This window comes from Lepeophtheirus salmonis, chromosome 1, assembly GCF_016086655.4.
Source record: "Lepeophtheirus salmonis chromosome 1, UVic_Lsal_1.4, whole genome shotgun sequence".
Lineage (NCBI taxonomy): Eukaryota > Metazoa > Arthropoda > Copepoda > Siphonostomatoida > Caligidae > Lepeophtheirus > Lepeophtheirus salmonis.
Window position 1 is genome coordinate 3,508,571 of NC_052131.2, and position 18,315 is coordinate 3,526,885.

Sequence of the window (18,315 nt, forward strand, 5' to 3'; positions counted from 1 at the left end):
AATGATCAGGTAGTATGTTTTGCCAAGACTGACAACAGCATCAGAAAAGTCACCGAGACCAAACATCAGGCCTCTGTGATGATGTTGAGGTTATGGCATCAACTGGAGAAAAAATGTCTCCCATTTCGTTTCCTATTGAATATCAGTTACCTACGGCCGACTACTTGATAGTATTGAAAGAAAATGTGGCCTCATAGATCACCAAGACCATGAAGAAATCCAACAAGGCTATTTATGTATTTTACAAGGACGGTGCTCCGGTCCATACTGCTAATATTATACAAGAGTGGATGGGTAGCAACATGAACTTCTGTTTCATGAGCCTAGGGCCCCATCTGAGCCCAGATGTGAATCCATTGGATAACTTCATGTTGTGAAAAATTGAGAAGAAGGTCTGTAATGTCTGCCACCCGAATATTGATGCCCTGAAGATCTCCATTAACCAGCAGTGTATGATCTTGAAAAAGGACTACGTTGCCAATGTGTGCAGGGGAATCCAGAGGTGGTTGGAGGCTGACATTGAGGCTGATGGTGGTCAAATTCATAATTAATGTGTATTGTTATACTAAGATATATAGTAAAATAAAATTTTCTATGTAAAACATCATCCTCATCAATTATGAGTATTTTAATGACTACTTAGAGGCAGGTCGCAGTACTTTTTGTAGACCTGATATATTATAAACGACGAGGGATCAACAGGAAATGTTATATCTGTTCTTTTGGAATCGGAGCATAAATATAGAATAACAAATTACTTTGTTTATTTATCGAAAAACATACATTATCAAATCGCCATGAGTAGAGGAGGGTATCGACAAGGTAACATCGTGATGAATTATTGAATGTTTTTTTGGAGATTCCGTAATTCAATTGACATAATACATGCATATCTTGTGGCTTATATAAATATTTTTCCCATTATTGCAGATTATGGTCAGGGATTTGATTACTACAGTAACTAGATTGGTATTTTTAATATCCAATAATCAAATAGTTTAAGTTTCGTTCTTATTATTACAAGTTATGGGTCTTACAAATCTAATTTTGTATTTTCTTTTAAATTCTGTGTTATTTTCATCTTTATATGTACATCAAGAGAAAATAATAATATTTCAATTTTTTCAAACATATTAATTAATTTATAATCATATTTAATATCTAATGAATAGTTAATCATCATAAAAATAAATTGGGTAATCTTGTTTTAAAATAGAGTGAATGGGGCTTGTCATTTTTACAAAAGAAATCAATTACTAAATGAAAAAATATTACATTAAAAAAATGTATGTATGTATTGTGGAACCTTTCAAGCCCATTCTTTTGAGCCCATATTTTACACAAATTAATTTAATACCAATATACAGCTTTTCTAAAATTAAAAAAAGAAAGAAAGACCCATTACAATTAAAACAACGTGTCCTAATATATTGATACATTTATGTAGCAACAGGTGTATCAATTATGCTTCTTAGTTAAATCCAAATCTTTTTCAATTACATTTATTATAAATTATTAAAGAAATAAATTGAGATCAGTCTTTCAACTATTCAAATGAGATATTCGATGACCTTTGTTGATGCATTATTATTGGAGCTATAAACCTCTCAAGAAAAAGTACTCTTTTTCAAATTTAATCAAAGATAACTGAAGTTTGTAAACTTGGTTAAAACATTTTAAAAAATGTCCTAAAATATTTTAACATTAGGCTTTGAAATACATTCAAATTATTAATCCCCATTTTCAACACCAGGCGTTTCAAAAGCTTTGAATCGACAAAATTGAAAATAAAAACATCAAAAAATTTATTAATTTTTTTTGTAAGGTTTGAGAGAGTTAGAGAAAAAATAAAGCTTAATTTAGAATCAAGAGATCGATTTACGCGGATCATACACTTTTTTTTTCTCTCCCTCATCTCACCCAGTAGGTTGTCAAAATAAGAGGAATTTTTAGAATATAATAGTTATGAATAAGTGAATTTTGAATTAAAACCATAGTTTTAATTGGAGTGTGCCGTAAGGAATTAAAAGATTTTTTTGGTTACTCAATTGATTTGATTTTATCAAAATAATACTTCATAAATACAGACAACTTTTTTTTCTCTGTGAAAAAAGAAAGATCCGATTATTAGAGCAATATCATCTCTTATCATCGAACATGATTGAATACTATACAAGAAAGATTGAAACTCAGGAAGTCTCTTTAGAGATAGACTTAAAATCTAAAGAAATAGAGCTTAAGGCAGAAGATACATTTTCACTCAATTAGGGAAAAGAGTTGGGAGTTTATCACATCGTCTACAATTAGCTTCATTCATGGTTAGGGCAGATTTAGCCGAGTCTGAATTCAAAGAAGCGAGGAATCAACAATCATGGACCCCTCCAATACTCATGACATTCGCGGTTACTCTTAACTCTCAAAAGGTTCAACTATTAAACTAGATTTCAGAGAAAGAGTCTGACATCAATTTAATGAGTAATGAAATATATAAACTTCGATTGGAATTGATATTTTTCAGCAATCATGAAGAAAGGGTCAAGACGGGGGACTGGGAGGAGCTCTTCCAATTATTCCTAGCATTTATAACTCATTTTAAAAGAAAGTATTAGGATAAAATATGTATTTCTCATATATATTGTACATCAATATTTTAGCATATTGTTTGACATCTGTCAACAAATAACAAATTATTAAATACTGTAAAAAAAAAATTGTGTGAATTCCTGAAGATATTAATTATAACATTCCTTCTTTCATTTAATTACTTTTATACTTGTAGAAAAAAAATCACCAGGAGATGATTTAAAAAAAGAAAGGCAAAAATGAGTACTTATTCTATACGTACAGAGGATTCTTGAACTTCGTTGAGCAAATTTTGATGTCAGGACATTTCTGCTCTTGAACAGTGTTATTCAACATTATTTATTTACTTTTAATACAAAAACAGTTCCAATATTATTTATAAATACTTTTTTTATTGTCTAAATTATAAACTTTTGTTATTCATTTTTCATAAAATTTATGCGTAAAGTTTTAAAAGCATATAAAATGTAGTTTTATATATTCTCAAAAGTATATAATTGTGTTTGTATCACTGAAAGAAAAAATAAGTTTTTTTCTTTATTGTAGCATATATAAAAAAAGTATCCGTGAAATGTTTTGTAATATATATTACAGATGAATTGGTAATGCAAGCTAAATTATATCGTTTTAAGTATTTTGATTGAAAATTAGTCATATATGTAAATGAAAAACTTGGTGAATTAGCTCCAGCAGGCAACGGCGCTAGGGTTACATCGACTCCACTGGATACACCAAGACAAATATCTACTATGTTCCAATACACTTGTGCCAAGTTCTACCCTTGTGCAAAGACCAGAATCGTATGATTTTATTTATATGAACTAATTAAACTTCTTATATCTCTCAAGCCTATAGACCTTTAATTTCTAAGCTGAAATATTGATTTTCAAAAATACCTTTTATAACGTAATGAGTGAAAGGTTAAGTGTTAGCTTAAGGTTAGTTGCTCAGCTTTTAATTCAAATCAAGCATTTATGATGGAGTAAACCCCGACGACCTCCATCATAAAATTGGCTTGTGCAAGGCACGACCTACTATAAATAAAAAATATGCTCCGTTATCCAAAAATTACAGTTTACGACGTCTTCAACTTGGAGGAAGGGACATATAAGAGAAAAGCTTACATGTACCGGAGTGATAAAATCCACATTTCTAGATTCCTGTTAGGCCTGAAACAATCTGTGGAGACATTTCATGGGACTCCAGTTAACGTTCTTGCCAAAAAGCACCAAGTAAGTCGTGCCAGGGACATAAACATTGATCTGAGGATGAAGTCATACATCCTCTACAAAAGAAATATCCTTACATACAATATGAAGGCCACCCACGTCAGAAAAATACTGAAAGATCTGGTAATTAAATCATCTTTTATTAAGATGAGAAAAAATGGACTGTCTACAGATTCCACAACATCCAGAACGACAAACGGTTGGCCACAGAGATATAATGCCCCTCACGTCTTTAAAAACAAGTTTCCGCCCAGAATTATGACCACCCTTTTGGTTATTGGGAACTATGGTAGAGGCATGCTCCCCCTCCCGATCTTCTTTTAACTAAAAGAGAGGTTGGGACTCATAAGTACTGTGAATTCCTGTCTGACCAATTAATACTTTGGATGAAAGCTGAGACTATTGGTGTCGAGGTCCTCTTTGTACAAGACTTGACCCCCTCTTACAAGACCTGCAAGGTCCAACACTTTTTGAAAGAAGACAAGGGGCCACTTTGGGAACCCTTAACATGGCCCTCTTACTCCCCAATTTAAAGCCCATGGATGACTTCTTTTAGAGGGAGTTACAGAGGAAGGTTTCTGCCAATTCACATAACAGCATTGACTCTTTGAAGGACTCCTTCATTTAGTTTTTGGACAAAGTAATCCCTGTGTACATAGTCCAGTTGTTTAGCTTTTAATGATTATTTTCTTTTGTTGTTTTTCAAGGTGGTCAAATGAAGAATGATGGAGAAGACCTCTCCATGAAAGTATGAATTGGAAGGCACAATTGAAAGATTCCCACTTTCACAAATATAATAAATTAATTAAAAAATAATTGTGATTTGATAAATTTATAATGTATTTATTTAGTCAATATAAAAATTATGAAAGTTTTATGGGCTTCTATGCCAAATTTTGAGCAATTATTCCTATTAATTTTGATTTGAACTTTTATGGTTATCTGAATATACAATATGCGTACTATCAAATTATAGAATGTATCAGTTGAATTGTTTTGCTGTGATACGCTGACGAACAGAAAAAAGAGGTTCGAAGTTACAATTATTGTTACTACACTTTTTATTCTTTTTGAAACACAGATAAAAATTTATAAAATTATGTTAAACTAAGTCTATTATTTAAAAAAAAAACTGTTATGTATACTTAATCGTTGATATCGTATTAAAATTTTTTTTTTTTGTAAAAAAAGGGTAAAATTTCAAAACTCTAGGGAGAAAAGATTATGTCCAATTTGGGATTGAAGCAAGTCACTGATGTATCACGTGTATCGATCCGTAAATCTAAGAATATTCTCTTTGTTATTAACAAACCGACATATATAATACCCATATAGTGATAATTACATTGGCTTAGGTGTGGCCAAAATTGAGGATTTATCTCATCAAACTCAGACGTCAGAAAAACAAAATCCTAAGGCCGTAGAAGCTCCACAACCTGTTCAATTATCTGGAGGACAAGGTACGACCTCAAGATGGGCTATCATTGCCGAGGAATTCGATGCTAACGGATTATCTGAGAATGACATTTGGTCTGTCGTGTCTCAAGCTTACTAGCTTCCTGTACAAAAATAATTAAGGCTCTGATAAATAATACGAATGACATAGTCAATGCCATCACGGAGCTCATAATGAGGGAGGTATTAGGTATTCGGCCTCACTCTCCTTTCTTAACAGGAAATGCATATATTTCAATTTCAAGGTTTAAATCATTTGAAAATAAATTATTGTATATAATTATAAAATAACTCGCAAACATTAGATATAGCTTTTATGCTTGCAAGGTGTATTGGTGGTTTATCTGTACAACTAACAAGAACTCGCTAGCGCGAATAAATTTAAACAAAATTTAAACAGGATTCAACATTTCTTTAATCCCTCCAACAATTAAATTACAGTTTTACATATAAAACATTGTGTAGGAATGTACTGTTTAATGTATGCAATTCTCTCTTTTATTCCTTGCACATAATTTCTCATGTTTCTATTTAAGATATATTTCAGGCTTTCAAGTTGATACACTTAAATTAATTTTAAGTTATTGCAAAATAACTTTTAAATACATTCTGTTTATTGTACTAAGACTGAGCGGCGTGTTCCTTTACTGCCGACCCCAAATTCAAAATGCATGACAAATAATGTTTTCCTTGAGTGTCCTTGTCTAACGATGCTAGAATACAGTCATCTTGTTATTCCTGCAATATTGAACCTTAAAAGTTCGAAAAAATAGTACAACTTACGACTCCTAAAGATCAATGAAGTGGACTCAAAGACCTGATTCAGTGTGGAGTGCACTTTCAAAGCTCTTGTAGTAAATTCGAGTTTGGAATTGTAAAATATTTTTCTGTCAATGTTCTCTTTTTTCAAATTTGGAGGCATGAACTTCCGTGGATCTTACCCTCTCTTATAAAATTTTAAAATAAAAGTTATTCAAGTAATGAAGCGAGTGAGCAAGTGAGAATCAAGAAGACCATAACGACTTTTAACCACCTTTTGGACCCAATATTCTTACCAAAAAAGTTAAAGACTTTTGATTAGGAAATTTACGTTTTTTATATGCCAGGCATTCACTGAACTTTGACACGTTCGATTTGTCTCAAATTGGTTTAAACTTAAGGATTCAAGGACCTTTAGTTGTTAGCTGCTTAGCAACTCCAACAAATTCTACTATTTATTGTTTGTTTACTGCAACATTTTTCCTATTGAATAAGTTATGTTGTTAAAATATAACCTTTTAATGGTAAATAATACTATTAGTGAGACATCAGGTGCTCCATGGATTTGTTGATAGCATTGTATTCTGGTAGTTACTTGGTGATGTTAAGCTTCTAGTTGTTGACTTTATCCGTTAAACGTTATTGAAGGTTTAATTTGATGTTTTAAGATATGAGAATGACTTCTCATATAAATATATGTATGAAAGCATGGTCAATACAGCAATTCCCACACGCTGCAATGATGTATGAGTATGTGATAGGAAGTTTGTTTCTAGTTCTTATAATCAGCTCCTCTTAGAGTTTAATTATTTTCATGCCGACTTTCTATTCTTTCCAAATTTTCATTCAGTGACTATAACTTATTCCCTAATATGTTTGATAATAAGTGTACCCACCTTTGCTTCAACTTCTCGAACGGAGACAATCGGTAAGTAACTCTGGTCAGTTGTGCTCAGTGAACACTCATTTGGATTCGTAATGATCTTAAAAATTTGAATCATAAAGCTTTTCTAAGCTAGCTTTGAACGACTGTAAAAGATTGGATGTGAAGGCAACTACATAGCTGGTGAAGTTAAAAGCTTTTAATGAGCTTGCTGGCTGTTCATGCATCTTTAAATAGTATCAAGTTTTCTAAATATAGTGAATGCACTGTTTCAAGATCCCCCATGATGACTTCCAGCTTGTTTTCTAAAGCAATGACGGCTTGTGGACGGAATAACACTTTATTACTAGTCCCTTGCATTTTCAAGGTAAGCTGGTTGTAATGTTCAGTCATATTCACGAGGTAGTGAAACTTGTGGAGCTACTTAGTTTCGGTTTGTTCAGGATATCCAATGCCATCATTTCAACAAAAGTCATGATTTCGTACAGTAAAGCTACAAAACGACTAAGCAACATTACTTGTCAGGTTTTGCAAAAATTAGTAGCAGCTAAGAAAATTGTGCTGATATGTTCATTCTTCTTTGCATTTTATTTGTCTCATTGATATAAATAGAGTTGTCCCGTACAAAAAAAATCGGAAGTTATAATTTTAATAATATTTGTTACATTAGATATATTTAATAAGTTTTACTTCCATTACATCTATTTACTTATTTATAAAGAAGATATGATTTAAATCGGAATATTAATCAATAAAAAGTTCAAGAAATATATTATTAATTTTTTAAGAAAGATCCCTACAGGTGCGTATATTTATTCCTAAAAGAAGAAGAAAAAAAAATAGTCCTCATATTTTCTAGACATTGCCTCATGTGCTTGGTAATAAAGACCTTCAGGGGCTTGATCCTGTTGTGGCTGGTAGCACAAACCTGTTTCTCTAACGTCCGCTAGAAGCAGAAGTTCCCCAAAAGGTTCATATCATGGGAGTTAGGGGGGGGGGCAGGTTTTGTGGCTCCAAAAAAGGATTTTATTGTTGTTCAGAAGGTCCTAAGTCTTCTTTCTCGTGTGTGAAGGAGTAAAGTCTTGCCGAAACATAAACTGGGTTCCATTTACACACAGTAAATAGTAGACTTAGGTTACCCAGTCGACTAAAGCAAGAGGATCGTTCCCCACGTCAGCGAGTTTGACAATTGTTGAACTTCTTGGCTTCTCCATGGTTACTTATTGTCTGATCACATTCAAAACGGACTCAATCAACAGATAATAACTTGTTAATTTAAATGATGTATACATGCTCTTCTTATTTATGTGGATCCATTTAAAGTCAGTCCCAATTTATCTGCAAGATCCTGTAATATAGTCTGTGATCTCAGTAAAATCACACTATATATACTCCCTGTAGGCTTTTCTTGCATTAAAAAATTAACTTTGAAATAAGATCCTTCATTTTACTTAACTTTGTATGATTAGACACTTTTTGTAGGAATGGTATTCAAGACAACTTAGTTAATAAAATTTCAATGGAACACTGAAATGTTTTTTATCAATTGTTATTATATTTAACTTTCATCTTTATTAAAGGTTTTAATGGTAATTGTCGTGTTTTAAGGCTAAAATAACAATTAAAAGGGATGAATATACGCATCAGCCGCTAAGAAAGAGATACTGAATAATTATTAGTGTTGTGGAGATACCATAGTTAATTATGATAGATATTGTTCAGAACTATGCGTATACTGCAGCTAAAAAATGAATTCGTTTGCATTACTTATTCTCTCTTTCATATAATAGTTCATTTAATCCTCAGTACATGTCCTGAGTACTGATGAAAAATAAAATAATGAAGCAAATACCAAGTCTATCACTATTAATATTAGACTCTATCAAAAGAAACGAAACAAAGTGGAAAACATCTTTTGAAAAATGACCCATGCTCTTTCATTCCCTTTAACTCATTTATCTAACAAAATAAAAAAAAGTGATAGTCAAAAAGCCACCATTAGTGTATGTTTATTGAAAAGTAATTAGCATTGAGAAGTGAATGTAGTGCTGATCTTTTGCAACATTGAGTCCTTTCATTGCAAATTAAAAACTATATTTGAATGTTCATCATGCAAAGTTATGGTCTCATAATATCTTTGAAGCTAAAAAAAAAAAGTCAATAGCGGCCATCTTACCAGAGATATTGCTTGAGCCTACATTTAGTTTTCGATAAATATCCAGATTAAGATGGAAGAAAGATAGATTAACAATGGTTGCTTATAACAGAAAACATGTTTAATCGTATATATCACCTTGTTGGCAAATGTACATTTTTTTGTGATATTACATCAGGATTCCAGGCAAAGATAATCTCTTATAATAATCAATGATTTATTTAATTTTAAAAAAGGTAAATGTGTGGGTAAATCTTATGTTTATCAACATTTAAGAGGATTATACAAATATATAATGTTGAAAATAAGATTAGCGAAGCTATGACACCCTCACATAGTAAATAAAGGAAGAAAGGCAACAAGTCTGATATTACAAGCCCACTTACCTGATTACTAAATCCCTCAACCAATATCGCAACCAAGAGATTAAACAAAACGTAGTTCCCAAATGTCATGAGTGTAACAAAATATAAAGCAGCCCAATGACTTGTTCTCTGCATGCCTGAGAAAAGAACAATGTTCCAGTCCTCTTGAGTTAGGATTTGAAAGACAGTTACGGTGGCCCATAGTAAGGAATCAAAGTTTTTTCGATCACATTTTCGTTGATTCCCTACTTTGTCGCAGAACTTACAACCAAAGAGATTCATTCCCAGTATGCTAATAAAAAAAAAATAATGGGGTTATTTTTGGGGGTTAAAAAAGTTTACCTGAATATGAATATAAATAGCATGAGTAGGGCAAAAAACACAGCCACGTTGTCCATGGTTTTTAGCATAACAACTAATTGACGTCGAAGATTCGGAAGGAAACGAACTAATTTTAATATCCTTAGGAGGCGAAAGGTTCTTAGTACGGAGAGCCCGGAATTACCATCCATTTCTATCCCATGTATTAATCCATTATATATTTCTATTGAACTGTAAAAAACAAACAAACACATATTTTGATGAAAACATTAAACCATAACTATTCTAAATATTTATTTTTAATGTTATGCATGACCAACTCACCTTAATATGACAATAAGACCATCAAATACGTTGAAACCATCACTGATGTATCGAAATATTCCGTAAGCAGATACTTTAAGAATCATTTCTACCGCAAAAATTGCGCTAAATACCAAATTACTAACTTCAACTATTTTGGTTAGGAGCTCCGGCTAAAGCGTGATATATAAGATTTCTGCAATTTAAGAGAGATTGAATCCTTTCAACTACTTACTTGTTTATGAAACTCAATTCCCATACTGAAAGTATTTATTAGAATACAAAAGAGAATCCCTCTTTGGAATATATTGTGGTCAACAATTCTTTCTAGAGCAGCTTGAAAACGCCGAATCCCCTTGGAACAGAACAAAAAGGCTTCCATAATGCTATTGTACTTCTTTGGAGTGACTCTTAGCTCATGCTCTCCTGTCATGGAGCCATTCAAACTATAAATGGCACGTTTTTTATTGTTTTCATCAATTGCTTCAGCCAAATTATAGGTAGAACAGTATTTCATATCCTTGTGGCTAAAGACAAGCTGAGCTGTTAGAGTAGCTGATAGGGCAGTTGAAAGAGCAAGAAGCTCTTGACAAGAAAGAGTTGGATGATTACATGGAGATGTTCCATTAGATGCAGATTGATCCTCAAAAAAAGCTCTACCGGAGCGGAGTGCTAAAATCTCATCCGTCTGAGTACCTTTTTCATCAAAGTCCAAATTGATTCGGTTTTGATTGCTTTTGACTAAATAAACACCCACATCATCATATTCGAGTCTCAAATCCATTTTACCTAAGAAAAGTAAAAATATAAGGACATGAACACTTTTGATACTTCTAAATAAGTCATGTAATACACAATTAAAATATATTTTTAAATTTTACAAAAATTAATATATAATTCTCTAATTAAGGTATTGTGGAAGGACGACGCCAGGAGAATAGAGCTATACCCTCCCTCTAAATACATCCTTTGAATAAATGTTTCTGACCATTTTAGTTATATTACTCAATTTAAGAATTTCGCTATAGCCATGCCCCCCTCCCCCATAGATGAAAAAATACTATTGCTCATAAATACTAAAACTAAAAGAAAGAGAAGACGTGCGAGCTCAGGAGATACGATGTGGGGTATTTTTATGTTCTTGCTGCATTGTAAATAAGAGTAGATTTTAGACAATTTATGAATTCACTTAAAAGTAACAATGATATTATACAATATAATTAGACAAGCGAAATATTTATAAATGTTGAAGAACATTATCAATATTCCTAATGAAATAGATCATCAGTTTAATCCCCACTGGTCCATAATTGAATCCTTTTTTACTCATTAGTTTTCATTTTTAGTTTTTTTATAATATTTTTGAATATTATCATTTACTTTAAAAACTATTTTTTTTGCTATACACTTGAACGTTGGACCAAAATAAAAAAAATGATCAAAATGCTCATCATCAAATTCAACATAAAGAATTTCCAGGACCTATTTGTCTTCTACCATTAGTTTTAAAATATTAATATTAGTGAAAATATTCTTTTAGAGAATCACATATAATTTATTTTCACTTCATCATGTAATATTAGTTCACATGAACTATTTATGGATATACATAATATAAGAGTTTAATATGCTCTGGGGTTTTGCTGATATGGATATATCTAAAAAAAGGATAACATTATCATTTGAAACTCATAAGTAATAAGGATTTGGAAGTATTATTTGATGTGTCTTGTATAGCATTAATAATTCAGTCTTATAAATGGATCCAGTATCATATATATGTGTATTTTATATATATATATACATCAATGACACCTGAGGACTCAAATCAATGAAAAACTTTTCTAAGAATATTAGGAGACAAAATATAATAGACATTCGAAGGAGTTTCAGTGCAAGAACAGCATATGAAGTATAATAAGTTTCTTTGTTCCTCACTGAACAATATTTCATTCCAGATATATTCATATTTATTAAATATATCCTAAGTTCTTGTAGAAGTTTACAAATATTCTATACAAGATTTAGAGCGACGGATATGTATTTGAAGTAATGGATGATGAAATAACAAATTTGGATGTTAAAAGACATTTGTACAATATTTCTATTAAATGAGATTACCTCTACTGTGAGAGGCACAAGAGTCTTTTCTAAAAAGATGAAATCCACGAACATTTGGGATTACTCAATATCATGAACAAATATGAAATCAATGGACCTATAAGGAGACACAGATTATCTGTTTTAGATCCAGATGTTCTACGAAAAAGATCCATCAAACTATAATTATTGTCTTAGAAGTAATTAATGTTGTTTGAATGTAAGAGGTTTCGTAGCGTTTTTTATTCTCTCCTGATTAGATATTATTGCTATTGCATATTTTGTAAATACAATAAATAAGTTTTGTAGGAAAATAATTAATGGTAATCGTTTTTTGGAAAAATATACTTATGTTATTTATTTTTTGAAATTTTCATTTTATTGGTATGATGGAGTTGCACTGATTAATAATAAGTATAAATTATAGTATTACACATACTCCATCTGATCTAGGAATGGTCTTTGAAGTCAATTTACCTAATGTATATTTTCTTCTCTAGCAGCGACCGTGAATCGATTCTACGCAAATAATAATTTATCCCGAGGGTGTTGTTCACTGAACTATGTCGCTCGGACCTTTTTTGTACATAGATGACGTTACATAATATATTCTTAACATTTCTAGTATATTTCTTAAATCTCGCAATACTCCGAGGTAGAAAAATATAACCGTTTTTGAATGTACTAAAAAATCATGTAAGAAGTTAAAAAAAACCCAAAAAAAACCAGACGAATAAATGACTCAGAAACTACGCTTCATACAAAGTGAATTATAATTATTGAGTACGTAATATATTTATTTTCAAAAGCTTATACGTTTAAAAAAATCATTTGACAGGTCACATTTATTTAGAGATTATTAATAAAAAACTTATATTTTTAAGAGAAACTCTGACATAATTAGAGAGGAGAATGATTAATATTCACAAAGGTACATTTTATATGTATAATATATATTATTTTTGGATGCAAATATCCATTCTATATGGTTATCAGTATACATAAAGTAATATTAATCAAAATTAGCCTTAAGAAATAATATAATATTAAAGTGAAAATATTACATACTAATAAGAAGGAGTTGATATTGAAAAATAAATGTATAAATTCATTAAGGAATTGTTCAAAAGTATAGTAATGTTGAACCAATGAGGGTTTATTTATCAATTTTTTTCGAATTTTGATTTTGGCTTGTGCAAAATTTTTGTCATGTGATACAAAAATAAGGTATGCAAAATTTCATTGTCCAAAGATGTCATCTTTAGCTAGCTCATCCAGGTCAATGTTTGAAAAAAGAGAACAAATCTAAATTTTGTTAAATAAAGATTAAAATTCAAGATTATTCGTAATTTTACTTAAAACAGCTATGATAGACGTTATTCTAACTCATAATATGCGTAGGTAAATCGAACCACGTCAATTAGAGATCGGTAAAGCCATATTTACCTGCAATCAATATTGGATTATTAAAAAGAAATGTTTTTAAAAATTTATTTGGCATCCTAAGCTGTTTTATTGGATTCAATACGTCAACAAATAACGACAATGGAGCCATAGAGGCTACAGATTGTAAATATTAACCTCACCCATCACTCTGTAACGGAGTCTCTCGCGAACATTGCGAATTCTCTGTTGAGCTTGTGCGTATAGTCAGGAAGCTTCTTAACAACGATGATAGCCTCTCTATATGTTGGCTAAAGTCCTCAACGTCAGTGAGGATATTACCAAGAATGCAGTTAAGAAGCTGTGGGCCTATACTTATGATGAGGTAAGACTATAACATTAATATGCGTTTGTAGGAGTGGACTGGAGGGCCGTAACGCGCCCCCCCAAATAAAAAATAAAGGAATTTTTTCTCATTATTAAAACTTTTTGGGCCGCTACTGGCTTCAGAATATAGGGCTTCGTGGAAAGCAAGGCCTTACAAAGTCCACCAGTATACAATCCCTTCTGCTCAAGACTGGAGGCCATGGTGACTGAAGAAAGAGCACATGTTGAGAAATAAATGTTCATACTATATGGTATGAATAGAATACAAAAATACTCTGTTGATCCTTAATGCTTTATTTTATTCTTAATTGATCGAAAGATAATATTATAGAACAACAAAACTTTGCAGGGGTTACTTAATTGCCACATGACGGCATTACCGCAAGAGCCTAAATCGAAATTCTTTAAAAGTTAACAAATAAACCATGCTAATATACAAGTTAACACTGGTCCACGAAAATGGAAACTTATTTTGATATCTTTTTCATTCATTCGCAATATTTATAGATATATTTTTTCTTTATCGAATAGACAGAATCTTTTCTTTCGGAAAAAATATTTTATTCTTCATATATTTGTTTACATAAAACGACTTTTGTCTCTCTACATAAAAAATAAAAAAGCTTATTTATTTAAAGACATCAGCCCACTACAATCGGAAGAGAAAAAAACTTCTTATCGATATAATTTATCTGACTTAATACATTATTCATGGATTTTTAGACTTTTAAGAGGCCAAATAAGAATACGTTTGAAGCAACATTAATAAAGTATAATGTCTAGGAGGTGAAACTTCATAGTTAGGAAAATAATAAAATATCAATTTATATTACAAAATTCAAGGGCATACTAATAAAGAATGCACCTGCTACCCTACTACAATATAGGAGGATTCGTACATACGTTAACGTTTTCTGAGGAAGACACAACATATTTTTTCGTTTTGAGCTTCCATAAAAATGCCACATAATACTTTAATTGTATTATACAAAATGTCTTTCAAAATGAAACAGATTAAATGCCAAAAATTATCTGCCAGTTAGCCAAATAAGTCAATCATACCAACTGCTGTACTCCCTGAGTATCATTGTTAACTTATTTATTTACAATTTTTAAAATGAATTACTTATCTGTATATATAAAAATGAGAATGTGTGTGTCCTTTATAGGCGCTTATACCGTCGAACCTAAGAGGCTAAAATATTGCATGGGTCCCTATTTTGAACCTGGTCAGGCTAAGACAGGCGTGTCAATTTTTTTTTTTTTTTTTTTTTGGGGGGGTCATATAAGGGGGTCTTATGATATACCCAAAACACAAAAACTATTTTTGAGAGCTCAAGGAAACTAAATAGGGGGTTGAGTTATTAATCAAAAAGTGATCGGCGTTTCAAAAGACAACTATACGAAGAACTACATTTTCTAAATTTATGCAAAGTCAAAAATGTTATGGGGGAAAAAAAGGGTGAATATTGCGATTTTGTTTTTTTTCAGGTCCAAAAATGTGCTTCCAATGAAATATTGGATTAATAAATAAAATACAGTTCATTAAAATTAGTCTGGAGATTTGTTTGCAAATTAATTTGTCTAAAAAAATAAAGAAAAAAAAATAGAAGTTTAACTAAAATATCTCTCATTTTCTGAATATTTTTTCTCATTTTTTCATCAAACATCAATTGAAATGCCACAAAACGATATATTTTGGACATAAAATTTAAGTGCTCTATCCAAATATATTTATGTTCCTCTTTAAAATTCCAATAGTTCTTATTTACAACTTTTTTTGCAAAATTAGAAAAAAAAGTTTTTTGCGATTTTCTTCGCAAATTTCGATTTGGGAATTTTTGAAGTAAATACGAAATGGACTTCTCATTTAAACAAATTTTTTGATATATATATGTTGGTATGTTATTTGAAGTTTAAAACACAATATTTTTAAATATTTATAATAATACTGCTAAGGTTACAAGAGCGAATATTAAGAGGTCTTTATTTTTTTTTTTTTTGGGGGGGGGGAGGGCATGGGAGTAAGCTGAGGCTTAGTGGATTACCTTACTTAACCGGATTGATATAATCTGAAGAGTGCAAGAAGTATTTTCTGAATATTTTTTTTATTTTCTCAATTAATTTGACCCATTTCAATGTGATTTCCTTTGCCTCCTTAGGCCAAGCAACGCTGGGTTACCCTTTACTAATAAGAAATAAATGAAACCAACAAACGTAAATTACTAGATATTTAAAGTTTGTACATATCTTTAGAAGTTTCTATCATTTTTATAAATTTGATAAACATTAAAATATTGTAGTAGGATATAAAATAAAAAAATATAGCATGAAAATATACGTAGCTATACATTTGTATATGCAAATGATTGCCAAAATGTATTCATAGAAACAATAAAATGGCCAATAAAGGTATATATTATTCCTAGGGAAGAAGGTAATTTCGTATTTCCGACCCTACTTTTTTTAACTAAGTATATCTTCTTCTTTTTACATTTTTACTACTTTTCTAAAGCGAACAAAAACTATACGAGGTATAGAGAGCCAATACTCTGCCAACAATCCCCCTCCCGCTCAATTCTGCCGTATGTTGTGGACTATTTGACTGTTTGAAGCTGGTGATCGACCAGAAGTGGGCCAGCATTGGTGAATAAAGGACAAAAAAACATCATCAAGAACACGCCAAGGCTGCACACATCTTTGATAACGCGCCAGAAGCTCCTGGAGCTTGTATGGGAAGTTCTTACGCATCCACCCTATAGTCCGGATCCGGCACCAAGTAACTACCACGTACTCCATGGCTAAAAGGCCTTTAAAATTTGGTTGTCATACGTTTTTTGCCAATAGGGACAAGGGCTCCTACGAGAAGACAATTATGAAGTTCGATTCTCGTTTACAAGTTATGTGACAAAACAGGACATACTTGGTTTAAATCAAATGATTGTAACACTTCTTATGAAGCTTTGAAATAAGCGTAAAATATGAAATTACTTTTTCCCCAACCTATTATTTAATGATATTTGACGAGGTGTCAAAAAGAAGTTGAATTCCTGTTCTTTTGGAAACGATCATAAGTTAAATATAATTTATTCTTTCGTTTATTTATCTAAAATAATAATTTATAAAATAACCATGACATATCAAGTTAGAGAATGTAATGGAATACTGAAATCAAAATACATAGGGTAATTTTGTGCTAGTGAAGTATTGTCGGGACGGACAGAGATATATTGGAAGAAGGGGCCATGATATCTTTTGGTGTGTAAGCATTAAGGTACTTTCCATACGAAAACGTTTCTTGAGGAAAACGTAAAATATGTATACAGTTTGGGCTTGCATCTACACGAGGTCAGTTTCACCTGGAACGATATTTTTTTAACATAGATTCTATAGTGAAAGAATCTCATAACGCTGTTTGCTGTAAAAAAAAACTTGTACAATCTGATTTTTTAAATTAAATTAAGAGGAAAAGTTAATTTTTACAAACCGATTGCGCTCATTTTTCCTTCTCTTATAGTAAGAGTCCTACAAATGCATAATTTGTTAACATTCTTAACTGGCTCAGACTGAGTAAATTTCTTCCTCTTTTGGACGTAAAATTTTTTAATTGTAATAAAATAAATAGAGCTTCGCTTTAAAAATGTTGTTCTGTTTACTAAGACCTCTTCTTAATTTGTACAATTTGCTTATACTAGTTACAGCTTGAACATAGATATTGTACAAGTTAAATGGGTGATTATATTTTTTTAAACTCTGAATGGACTCACTTTCCCTTTTCTAGTTACATCTTTTACCACAGGACATGTTTCAAAAAGTCGAATGCAAATATTTATTTTGAAAACAGAACGTAGTTTTATTTAATAGAACTACGTGTTATTCACTAAATAAATATTTGCACTCGTTTTTTAGCATTCATTTCCTTAGGTAGAAGATGTGTTTAACCATGTCAACCCCAGTAATCCGTTAAATATTATCCGATATTTTTGGAAAAACGGTTTTTGGAGTGGAAGAATTGGATAACGTTTTTTATGCGTTGTCGTGTGGACAGTTTAAACAGAAATTTGTTTAATACGATGATGGTTTATTTAATTAAAATCACATTATAAAAACTTTTTTATATAACTAATGAAGATTTTATAAATTTGACAATGCAGTACAATTATTATTGTCTCAAATTTTATAAATCTTTGAGTTACTTATTTATCAACATAAGTTTTTACTATATACATTGGGGCTTCCATAAGTTTATAAATATGTATACATATCTTTTTTAGGGCAAGGGGCCTTGGTTTTTGGTTTGCCTTAGATAAAAAAATCCTTAGTTGTAAAAAGGTTCAAAAGTCCATTGATTTTCTCAAAAAAATTAATTTAAAAAAAAAAAATCAAAAATCC

At 31.1% G+C, this 18,315-nt stretch overlaps 1 protein-coding gene across 3 annotated transcripts in view; it reads right to left on the bottom strand.

Annotated features, from left to right (window-relative positions):
- Nucleotides 1-18,315, bottom strand: part of Ca-alpha1T (Ca[2+]-channel protein alpha[[1]] subunit T) — a 490,322-nt gene that overhangs the window by 21,818 nt on the left and 450,189 nt on the right. For all 3 annotated transcript variants that reach the window (XM_071887138.1, XM_071887140.1, XM_040707946.2), the window contains 4 exons: nucleotides 10,289-10,842; nucleotides 10,075-10,226; nucleotides 9,772-9,981; nucleotides 9,451-9,721 (listed from right to left, as the gene is read on the bottom strand). In XM_071887138.1, coding sequence (XP_071743239.1) covers nucleotides 9,451-9,721; nucleotides 9,772-9,981; nucleotides 10,075-10,226; nucleotides 10,289-10,842 — 1,187 coding nt within the window. The remainder of the gene's footprint in view (nucleotides 1-9,450; nucleotides 9,722-9,771; nucleotides 9,982-10,074; nucleotides 10,227-10,288; nucleotides 10,843-18,315) is intronic.